The sequence below is a fragment of the Dermacentor andersoni genome, chromosome 3 (assembly GCF_023375885.2).
Source record: "Dermacentor andersoni chromosome 3, qqDerAnde1_hic_scaffold, whole genome shotgun sequence".
Classification (NCBI taxonomy): domain Eukaryota; kingdom Metazoa; phylum Arthropoda; class Arachnida; order Ixodida; family Ixodidae; genus Dermacentor; species Dermacentor andersoni.
Genome location: NC_092816.1, coordinates 234,378,113 through 234,390,618, shown reverse-complemented (window position 1 = coordinate 234,390,618; position 12,506 = coordinate 234,378,113). Strand labels below are relative to the sequence as shown.

Below are 12,506 nucleotides of genomic sequence, written 5' to 3'. Positions count from 1 at the left end.
GAACAGCCTTCATAGTCCGTCAACGCGAAGTGCGGTGCAAGTGCTGGACGCTCTCAATTTAGTGCTTGCTACTCTTGAGTAAGCATCATCGTTCACACGCAGCATTTTATTGGCACTGAAGTCAAAAAGGCCACGGTTTACAATAGCAATATACTGCCACGTACTGTAGCGTAGTGCTAACGACCACTGGCTCCATGATCCTCCCATATGACCAACGCACATCACCAGCTCTGGGAAAGCACCAAGATTAGCGAGGTACTGCACAATACCGACCGTCCAATGCATCGGCGGGACACTTACCTGGGCAGGAATGATTTCAAGGCACTTTGATGCGTGTACACACTGTTCACTCTCTCCCGTTTTCCTCTTTCTATTCCCTCTTTCCCTTCCGCCAAAGTAGGGTAGCAAACTGGATGCTCATCTGTTTGACCTCCCTGGCATTCTTACACTTTCTTTTCTATCTGTGCACTCTAAAATGAGCAACATTGCGCAGTACTTTTTGTGTAATTTCATAGTATTCTTTGGTTTCGTGATAGCTGCTTGAGACCGAATCACGGTTTTAAAATCTGTTACGACGCCTCAGTACTGCGTGTATGATAAACTTAAGAGCATGAGTCAAGTCAGACAAACGAGCGTTAAGGAGTGAAGTGATGGGGAAGGGGCAGGTTCTCGTAAGCTGTAACCGGGCTGTGTGCGAAAATTTGCGACGGCACAATTATATATTTAACATCTACATAAAATGAGTCTAGTTGTGAGAGTTAGTCTAATAATGAAAGTTCAGTACAGTATTGACTCAATTAGCCATATGCCACCCTAGTGCACATCATGATGAATGTTTTATCACAACACTTTGAGTCACTTTGCTCAGAATTTATAAAGAAAGCCAGTCAGCTGCCCTTTTGTGCACAAACATCTGAGTCATATTGAAATCTTATAGTTTGTTGCATGGATAATGACGAGCTTCCCTTAAGTGGGAGCCATAAAATAAAATAGCAACTAAAGGGTGCAATCCAGAAGCCTACGCTCAGCGCTTAAAAAAAAAAGACACACCTGCCCACCAGATCACGTGCGCACACTAGCCAGCGCGTGATAAAAAAAAGGCAGGGAAGAGTTTGATAGCACCGGATCCGTTGCCGGCATAAGTAACTGTAGAAGGTAGATATATGTGTTTTAAGAATGAGAGAAATGATTAAGGAGCGGTAGGTGAAATACTATATTGATAGTATGCACATATTACCTGATTAGTGCAAGCAGGGTAGGTGACTATGTGTCACGGCCCTATTGTCGTCATCAGCGGCAGAATCTTACAGCTCTACATGATTAACACAGCAGATACATGAATGCAGAAAGCTGCTCACAGAAACTCAGGAAGGGTATAAAGAGAATGTGCACACATGCATGCAAACGATGCAGTGAAATCATTTCCTAGACGAATTTTAACAAAATGAGCTACTATTTTCTTCTACCTAATTTTTACCCACGGTGTGCAGAAACCTGTGTGGACTCAGGGCAAAGTTCTGGGGGGCAGCAGCGTGCTCAACTTCATGATCTACAACCGAGGCAACCGGCGCGACTACGACACTTGGGCGGCAGGCGGAGCCACCGGTTGGTCATACGACGAGGTGCTGCCCTACTTCAAGAAGTCCGAAGACAATACCAATGCCAGCTATGTGGCTAACGGTACGAGTTCACTGCATCAGCTGTCGGTAGGCGCCATGTGACCCTTTTTCATCAAAGTAATTTAAAGGGTTGTAGTATCTTTCTTCCTAATCTCACTCGACTTCCTGCGAGACGAATTCACAGGTGCATGTTCAACTAATAAAAATCAGAGCACCCGTTCTTCTAGCTAACAAGACACAAAATCTTTACACCAGAAATAGTAAGTGGAGCCGGATTGTAGCTTTGACCCCCACTAGCAGCTTTTCTTAAATAAAAGAATTACGGAGCAGGAGCACACATCATAGGATCTTGGTGAGTAAACGGACAGCTAGTTGAACTGTTGGTAACATTAAGCTGAAAGTGACCAGCCGTCCGTACAATGCATCATGCAATAAATAATTTCTGTGTTCGATGCATCGACAGAGCCAGCGACGAATGCGCAATTCAAGGCACACAATATAAAAGACGCATGTGTGTGCTACGTGGGAGCAAAAACGAGTCGAACCACGGCAATAAGTTGGTAGTCAGCGCCCGTGTCATGTGTTTCATTCAGGAGGAGTGGCTGTTGGTCTAGCGGCTGTTTACTTAACGACATGCTGTAGCGCGAAGGCAAAATCACATGGACACAGTGCCTGTGACGTTGCGCCTGTGACACGTGTATCCTCTTTGTGATTGTGCATTCGGGCTGCAATATGTCGTTATGTGCTCCCTTAGTCTTATCCGCCTTCGCTATGGTGTTTGTAGTAGCATGTCGTCTAATCAACAAGCTCGGATAACCAGCTTTTTGAACCAGGGCATTGAGGCTGCTACATAGGAGAGTGGAAACACCGTGAAAGAAATGGACACAGGAAGAAGGAAAACGACGAAGGGCTCTGCCGTTTCGTGCTCTTGCTGTGTTCAGTTCGTCCGTGGTGTTCCAGTTCCGAAAGTGAAACGCTATCTTGAAAAGTTTGTGTGCTCGACATGGCATTTCCTGAGGAGCCACATTGTATTGGAAGGGAAAGCACAGAGATGGAACCTGCTATGGTTTCAGCTTGTATACAAAAGCCAGTACGAACTACTAAACGTCATTCTTCATAAAGGACACAATCACTTCTTGCGATGTGCATCCTGGAGTGGCATGGACCCTAGAGAAAATAATTTTCATCGAAACTCTCAGCAGTCATCATTGTTTGGTTTAAGGAGTCGCTTACAGGCTATGATTTTTTCTTTTTTTTTGCTCACGACCACTCTTCTGTAATTTCCGTAAATAAGGAATCAACAGTATAGTTGCAGCAAATAACTAACTGCTTGAATGCTCGAGAGTCAATGCATCGTTTCTTGCAGAAAAGCTAGCGGGACGCGGCGTCGATTACGTTCCAACTGGAAGTTGGCACGAGGCCAATGGCCTTGTCGTCACCCTTTACGGGGCATAGGCACGTTATCAACAATGGAAAGTTTTGGCGCTGGTATCTTTGCGAGAATACAGTATATGCACGACATGGTGCATCCAGGAAACGACCTCTAGCCTTGCCGACTTGATTACTCCGAGGAAAGTACGAGCGTGAACCTTGCGTGGCTCGCTGTAGCGCTCCACGCAATCTGCACGTTTTCCTCCACATGCAGAATGTGCGACTTGTGAGTGCAGCTACCAGCTAGTTCCAGGGGGTTAGCACTATGAACAAAAGGAAGAGGCTATACAGGCTGCTTTGGTGAACACTGAATATTTTTCAAAGTGGCCTGCGGCAGATAGCAGAATTCTAGTACATCAGGCGGTCTACTCGAACAGGCGGACATTACTTGCAGAATGCATAATCGACTAATTAAAACATCCCTAATTAAGGTAATAACTAATAACGTTATGGTACATACTGCAATTTACAAATTCTATCCGGTGAGACTACAAGGCATATCAACTTGAAGATATTGTGTGGGTGACTTCATTTACGGGATACGCGCTGTCAAACTCGCGGTAAAAAGCCCTGCCGTTCCACTTCCGTAAGAAAATGTCGTTTTATGTGTTGAAGCACCAAAGTAGCTGGAACGCCGGTCTCAGCAAAGTTGGGAAATTAATATCGCGGGGCTAGTGTCATCCAGAGCATTTGTGCCAAGTGAATCCGTCTTGCGGACTTCCCAGATATAATTTGTAATATGTGCCATAAGGTGATCAGCTAAAATTTGGTGAATTTTTGATAACTAGTCGACTATGCATGTCATTTTGTTTTGTGAAAGTAATGTCCACCTCATCTGTAGACCAGCCCACGGACTACAATTGAGCTATGTGCCAAAGGCAATTTTTAAAGATTTCTTAAAGTGTTTGCTAAAACGTCCGGCATGTAACTCGCGCGTCGTAGAATCACAATCGCGGCTGAAGCTCAGTGGCTGACAAAGAAGGCAGAACGCTGAATGCTATAAGAAGAATAGAAAGGAAATAGACTTATCCGTGAAATACGGTCACAGATGACCATCGCAGTATCCAACACTATATATTTATGTACTATAGCTAGGAAGAAGAAGATGAAAACTGAGGGGTTCGATTTTAGTTAGCTACAGTCATGCGAAGCCAAGAAATAATGAAGGCAATAAAAGCACACAATAAAAGATTTCTAGTTTTCAGTTCAAGTGTATAAATGCTATGCGAAAGGGAAATTAAAGTGGGCGAAACAAATAGTTTGTCGTCGCATTTGGAGGGTGTGGATTCGTAGTCAAGATGCGCTGCTTTACCGAGTACCGTCCAGCCACGTACCACGCAACCTAATCGAACCGGTCCACCTTGCTTTCTTGAGGAAGCGCAGTTGCTTTTGTAACGTTTTGCGGGAGCAACAGCCTAAACCGATACTAAAGGAAGCAAGCGCTGCGTTTCGAGTGGACCCGGAGTAATGTGCGTCAAGGTATCGAGCTGGATGGCGTTGTGGCACTTTTGCTTTCGTGTGCACAGTAGTATCGACTACAGATTAGCGAGAAAACACTTGAAATTGATGGCGCCGTTAGGATTATTTGTCGTAATTTCCGAACAACACATGTACAACTTCACAATGGCAGAGTGAAACGCGTTGAACAGTGAGCGCTGAGTGCAATCGAAAGAAAACTCTAGAGCGCCTCAAGGTTGTAGTGGCCGCAGACGCGGGAGGAGATGCACGGCGGATATGCCAAGGTTTTTCGAACACTGTGCCCCTCAATGTGAGAACACGCAGCGAGCTGAGTATACGGACTGTGTCGCCCACGACGCCTCTATTGAGGCGCAAGCCTTAGACTGCTCATGGGACGAAAATTTGACCGTCCGGCGTTGCGCAGCCCGGCTTATGTGGCGTCAAAATTCAATTGCACCGGAATCGGGGTCAACTCGACCTTTGGTGGGAGTCTAACCATGGACCTTTAGTGTTAATTAGGGCACAGTGAATGAGGGCACAATTCTTTATAATAGAGTAAATTAAGGCACAACACCGAGTACCTGTGCTATTTGGCGTTAGGGCGAAGTTAAATAAGGGACATTTAATTAATACAGTTAATCAAGATACTAGAATGCGTTGTTTATTAAGCTAAATCTAATAAAGACACTGTTAATTAAGACATAGTTATTTGAGGCCTTTGTACCCACGGCATATTGTGCCAATTAGGGTGATGATAATTAAGGGAGTTAATATAGATATAGTAAATTAAGGCACTCGGACCCACGCCCTTTGCCGTTGATTAAGACGAAGTTAATTAAGGGACAAATAATTAAGATACAGTTAAATAATATAGTCGAACCCATGACCCGTGGATTAATGCGCAGTTAAGACATGTTATTTAAGATAATGTGAATTAAGGCGCTAGAACCCACGGCCTTTAGTGGGAGTCAAACCCTCGACATTTGGTGGGAGTCTAACCCGCGATTTTTGATGGTTATTAAGGCGAAGTTGATTAAGGCACTTAAACCCACGACCCAACATGGAGATATATGGGCGAACCAGCCATGTCTACAAGTTTAATTGCAATGACATCGTGAAGGCAGAGTGTCGAACCCACTACCTTTGGGGCTATAAGGTGAAGTTAATAATGTACATTTAATTAAGATATAGTTAATTAAAGTTCTCGTACCTACAATTAACCTATGGTAGTAGTCGAACCCACTTGGAGATAGGAGCCACCCGGCCATATCCAAGTTGGAATCTAAGTTGAATTCTAATTTACATCGTGAAGGTAGAGAGCCAAACCCACTACATTTGGCGTTAATTGAGGGCGAAGTGAATTAAGGCACGGTTAATTAAGATGGTGTTAATTAAGGCACTCTAACTCACGACTATGGTGGGAGTTGAGCCCGTGGGACATTCTGTGTTAATTAGGCTGTACTTAATGAAGGCACGTTTAATCAAAGATAGAGTTAATTAAGGCAATTATACCCAGGAACATTGATGGCAGAAAACCAGCAATAGGAAGTAACAACGCCTTAAAGTGAAAATGTCAAGCAATGTAATTAATGTCTCGTGATCGGGTAGACTTTGGCCTTCATCGTCTTTAACGTAAGCTAAAGTGGCTGTCAACTTTTAAGCACGTCACCTTGGCAGCTTTTGGGCATTTACAGTCGCTTCCACATTGCGGTGCGCTGGTGGTTTGGGCTCAGCACTCATTCAACAAAGCGTGTGAGTCTGTGAAGCGGTGAATTGAGGGATTGCGATGGCTCGCCGCTTCGGTGGAGTCACGTATCACTGTTCTCTCATCGATTTGGGCGTACCAGGGGCCATAACATAAGACTAACATTCTTCGGCTCTTGCATCAATGATCAGCGCCGCTGTTTTCGTGCGCTTCAAGCCAGCGGCTTAGTTCCTGAGGAACGCCATTTCGGCATTGCATAGAAAGGTCGCTGCTGAAATTGGTCAGCCGCGGCTGTTTAGATGCGGCAGGCACCATTAGCGCGTGTCCTTTTTGTCTTTGCCCCAAGGAAAGCCTGGCTAATTTATTTTTGCCTTTGTTCGCGCTTGCAGGGTCATGCTGCCGGTCCCGCGGTGCTCCGTGACCTGTCAACGCAAGCAAGCGCGCCCGCGTTCTCCGTTAGCGCTCGGCACTCGCGTTGACCTCGACGAACGGCTGTGCAGCCTTGTCCCGTTACGCCTCGGTCCCCGGCGGCCCCCTTTGGCTCACGGGCTCAATTAAGTACGCCGGCTGTACACGCGCGAGAGATTATCAAGCCTGAATCCTTCTAAAACGCATCAAGACAAAGAACCTGCACACGCTTCCCCATGAGAACAGCGTAAAACGACAGCGCAAGTTCCTCACTCAGTGTTACCCTTTGTACGAAGCGCATCTCTCTAGCCGTACTTGCTATTTTTTTCTGCGCACATTATTTTGAATTAGAATGCAATGCCTTTACAATCAAGCGCTACGAAGAATTACGCGACAACGCCTCGCGTTAGTTTTTCCGCCAGTGTTGTTTCCAAGTGAACTTCGGTAGATGGCTTGTGCTGAGAATGCGGCCCTTCTCTCGCCGTCCAAGAATAGCAGTGGGTGACACGAGCAGCGTATTTGACGGTCTAATGCATCGTGGCGACAAGCACAAGCGCCGCTTCTGGAATACAGGAAGGGGTGCTTTCTTCATCTTTGCTGATGATATGGCGAAAGCATGAATTAAATTCCCTTAAAATGTGGGAGTTCTAATCCGAAACCGTTTACATATATATTTTAAAAATATAGGACGACGCTTTACGCACTCCCGCCCCGTGTCAAGCGCCCTGCGAGAGCTTGTAAATTTGTGCAAAATAACAACGTGTGAGTTATTATTGATGTTTATTGATATTGTTGGTATTTACCAGCAATGATATTTAGGAATATTATTGATATTTGCTGATGTGTCTGGTATTTTATACATAACTTGGTATTCATTGCACTCAATTTGACCTGGTGCCTCATTCTCAATCGAACATTTTTCCTTTTCATTCTGTTGCCCGAGTCCTATCGTTGCGCTCTTTCATTTTTCACCTGCACTCAATAACCATAGTGCCGTCATTTTCAATTTGTATTTTTAAGAAACACGTATTTCAGCTGTTGTCTAGGGTACTTCTCTTTTGTCAGTCTGGACACCTCGAGTAGCTTTTCTATATTTTCCTCTAACAATACGGTATATTTGATCTGACTAGAAACTGTTGAATATTTCATTGATTGATTCATTCAGTCATACGATTTTTAACACTGAAATAAATCAGCGTAATCTATAAACTGTAATGAGTAGCCTTTAATATTTCAATATATCGAGAGTTAAAATAGAGCAAAAAACTTTGAAACTAGGCTAATTATAAATAACCCACGAAATATTTTGATCTACTTCATCTGAACAACTTTATAGTATTACAAGCACACACAGGCGTTCCATCACAGTGGAGCAGCTGATTGATTTGATTGATTCCGTTATTTTAGGTAACTAAGCCGTTATATAATTATTAGGCAGCCCGCAGAGGGGGACTCCGCAATAATTTTGACCACCTTCGGTTCTTTAACGTGCACATAAATATAAGTGCAAAGGCATTTTCGCAGTTCACCCCCAACGAAATGCTTCCGCCGTACTATGGATCGAACCCACAACCTCAAGCTCAGGAGCACCAGGCCGTAGCCAACAAGATACCGCAGTATGTAGCGAGGAGCAGCGTTGCATTATTTGACCTTTCTCTGAAGAAATGACTGCGCACGTAAAAATCTATTGAAGAATGAAGCCACACGTATTCAAGGATGCCTATCACTCTACAAGAGAGTAGGATAGGGAAGAATGGCGTGCCTTCCCTGAATGACATCCACAGCACTGTAGGAACAAAGGCAGCGTTATCAACCCTCATTGCTTATCCGGCATCTGTTTGCGAGAGAGAGATAACTTAATTGAAAGAAGGCAGAGAGGTCGGCCTGAGCTAAGGCGCTCTAGCCTGCTACTCTGCACAGGGGGAGGGGGAACGGGGACATAAAGGTGTGATCAGGGATGATGATGGCATAGAAAGAGGGATGTGTAACGGTGAAAGCAAGTTCAACACTCTGGTGGTAAACTTTCACAAATGTCATCCATGAAGCCACTATCAGGTTTCGTATGAAGTCTGTAGCCACGAATTCGAGTGAACTTAAAAATAGAGGCGCTAGGACGAAGCTGGTGTGTGGGCCTCCCCTGCGTGAACAGCACAAGCGCCAAACAAAATCTTTATAGCATATACAGAGCAGCGATAAGCGGCTCTAGCACGGCGAACACTTGTAGAGCACTTTTAGCGGCCGGAGTCTCGAGACCGCCGAGAATCACGCGCATTGACTCTACTAGGTGCTTCAGCATTTTTTGTACACTCTCCTTCTCATTGTGTGAATCTCCTTGCTTGCCCGTAGTGTCACCGGTTTCATTGGCCCTATAATTCTTGGCTTCATGGCGCAGAGTACCACTAGTGCCCACTGGCATGGCCGTGGGCCTAGAGGGCAGTAAAGACCATTGCGTGTCTGTATGAGCCGGTGGAGGTGAATGTTTGTCGCGTGCTCTCGTCGAGCTTGAATTGTCAGTAGACGCCGTTACCGTCCTCGAAGCACGCACAGGCAGAGGTGTTCGTGGAACCTGTGCCACGCTAGGTAGTTCTCCTGAAATGGTTTTCTGATGCTTCTGCCGCGAGCGTTGGCGACTTTGACGAACAGATTGAGCCGCCTCTTTACGTGAAGATCGGTCTCTTGCCATTTTTCGAAAGAGTTGCCGTCACCTCCAATGAAATAGATGGCCGCTGGGCGCATGTACCGCAAATGTGAATTTTTCTTGAGAGGCCAACGTCTCTGAATGATGAAGCTAAATATGGCTTAAGGAGCCACTCCTGCAAAAATTTAGGGTTATACCCCGTTTTCTCGATCGTCTAGCTCAGGGCCTGAGGTGGTTACACCGCGCGAAGGCATATTGACAGACAACTTGTAAATGAAATAAAAAATTTGACTCGCCATCCCGGCCCCGCGAAAGTGTATATGCAGCGAAGTTGTTGAAAAGCACCACTACAAATGCGGACGATGACGACCACCACCACCATCACCATCATCATCATCATCATCGCATTATATCTCTACTGAAAGACGAAGGCCTCTGTCTGAAATCTCCAATTACCCCAGTCCTGCGCCAACAGATTCAAACTTGTGCGCACAAATTTCACCAATTTCCTCACCCTACGTAGTTTTCTGCCATCCACGGCTGCGTTTCCCTTCTTTGGCACCCATTTTGTAACCCTAATGGTCCACCGGTTATCTACCTACTCATTACATGGGCTGCCCAGCTCCATTTTTTCACTTAATGTCAATTAGAATATCGGCTATCCCATTTACTCTCTGATCCACGCCGCTCTCTTTATGTCTCTTAACGTTATGCCTAACATTCTTCATTCCATCGCTCTTTGTGCGGCGCTGAACTTGTTCTCAAGCTTCTTTGTCAGTGTGCAAGTCTCGGCCCACTATATGATACCACCAGTAGAATGCATTGATTGGACACCCTTTATTTTTCAATGATAGCGTTAAACTTCCAGTCAGGATTGGGCAATGTGTACCGTGTGTGCTCAAACTCATTTTTATTCTTCTGTAAATTTCGTGCTCATGATCAGAGTCCCCTATGAGTAATTCGCCAAGGTAAATGTACTCCTTCACAGACTCTAGAGGCTGACTGGCGATCCTGAACTCTTCTTGCCTTGCCCGGCTAATGATCATTACCTTTGTTTCGTCTTCATATTAATCTTCAACGCCACACTTACACTCTCTATGTTAAGGTCCTTAATAATTTGTTGTAACTCATCTCCAGTGTTGCTGAACAGGACAATGTGACCTGCAAACCGAAAGTAGGGTAAAATGCAGTGATCATAGGTTAGTGAGATCTTGGATTCACCTCGATTTTAGGAAAGAAAGAGCCAAATTGACCTAGAAGAAGACCAACCTAGGCTCAGTAAGGGTAAAAAAAGTTCAGTCGAGGCTGGAACTTGCATGCAAATAAACAGCCTTAGAACCGAGAGATGAAGATAACAGAAGCAATAAATGAAACCGTAACTAGGCTGGCTTCTGAAGAAGCAATTGAAGTAGGATGTAACGCACCAAGGCAACCAGTAGGTAAGCTCTCCCAAGTAACAAATTACCTAATAAAGAACTTTATAAGGTGGAAGCTTGGGCGAGTTGGTGATTCAATATTTACATGTTTGCACAGCGTAAAAGACGAGGACTGAAAAAAGAACAACGTCTGATTTGTGTTCTTCCTTCAGTCCTCGTATTTTGCACTGTCCAAACATGTCGATACTACTAGAGAAACAACCAAGAATCAAAGTGTACATCTTAAGACATCAGATAGAATTCGCGGCACTGTCTAAACTAATCAACAAGGAGAAAGTAAGGGTTATTCGGAATTATAACGTGAGAAAGACTGAGGAAGAAGCAAAAAATGGACACAGCCTGAAATCAGTGAGAAGGAAACTTGGCATCGGTCAAACCAAGATATATGCAATGAAAGATGAGCCGGTTAATATCATCAGCAATCTTGAAGGTATAGTAAGAGCAGCGGAAGAGTTCTATGCTGACCTATGCTGTACCCAAAGCAGCCACGATACCTGCATTCGAAGTAGTAAAGAACAGGTTACAGAGGCTCCTTCAATAACTAACAAAGAAGTTAGAAGCGCCTTGCTAGACACGAAACGGGGAAATGCGACAGGAGAAGATGGAATACCAGTTGATTTACTCAAAGATAGAGGAGACCTATTGCTTCAAAAACTGGAGTCCCTTAACATGAACTGCCAATTGACTTCAATGATCCCAGAGAACTGGAAAAATGCCTAAATTACACTAATCTACAAAAAGGGAGACGTTATAGAATTGAAAAGTTATAGGCCCATTAGCTTATTTCCAGTAGTATATAAGATATTCACCAAGGTAATCTCCAATAAAATAAGGGCAACACTGGACTTTAGTCCACCAAGGCAAAAAGCAGGTTTCAGGAAGGGATACTCCTCAATTGACCACATCCATGTAATCAATCATGTAATCGAGAAATCCGCAGGGTACAATCAGCTTCTCTGTGTGGCTTTCATAGATTACGAAAAAACTTTTCATTCAGTAGAGATACCAGCAGTCATAGAGGACCGCATTATACCCGCTAACAGCTTAAGTTATCACTTGGCGCAAGACACGCCTGCATGATTTGCAACTTACTCGAATGTTATCGTTGATGCCATCTGTTGTATATGTTCTCGGTAAGCCTTTTACAAACAGATTGTATGCTCGACACCAATTGTCTCGCACTTTCTGGAACACATGCGGGCATCAGTGATTACTCTAGAACCATCGACGACTTACGTGGAAAAGCTGACGTGCTTGACCCGCTGATCAGATTTTGACGATGGCCGACTGTGTTCGCCGCTGCCGTTGTGCATTGAGTGTAGCTTGGTTTTGTGGGCACAGTATCGCCGAATAAATAGTTAGTTTCGTCATTTAAAGTCTTACTCCTGTGTTCTTCACCGTAACTTCAACGTAACAGTACGACACAGAGCGATTGGTCACTCAGATAAAAGACACGCGCCTTTCAGGAAGCATTGAACATTGAGGCTTACCCCTTGGTAAGGCATCGACACCTGCACAGTACAGTGTCTCGCCTTTTTCCTCGGTGTGATTCCCACCATGAGAATAAATTTTTTTTTCGTTTAGGGTGATACCAGGCCTCGCTCGGGACACTGTTTTGGATAATAAACGTTTCTTTCTCGTTCGAACTTGCTGCTTCCACGTGATCTTTATCGTGGCGTGCGTAAGGTGTGGCGTGGTTTTGAAAATAATGACAGTCGTTGCTATTAGCGTCACGTGTGTGTATTCTTTGTTCTTGCGTCATTGTCCCATGTCCGCACTCCTACTCGCTTGTTTTAAGATCAACAACCAAC

General features: G+C 44.6%; 1 protein-coding gene across 1 annotated transcript in view; it reads left to right on the top strand.

Annotated features, from left to right (window-relative positions):
* The window catches only part of LOC126535904 (glucose dehydrogenase [FAD, quinone]-like), a gene marked incomplete at its 5' end in the record, with an annotated part of 97,393 nt that overhangs the window by 12,945 nt on the left and 71,942 nt on the right, over nucleotides 1–12,506 (top strand). The window contains one exon of the mRNA XM_055072245.2: nucleotides 1,491–1,680. Within this exon, the coding sequence (XP_054928220.2) occupies nucleotides 1,491–1,680 (190 nt within the window). The remainder of the gene's footprint in view (nucleotides 1–1,490; nucleotides 1,681–12,506) is intronic.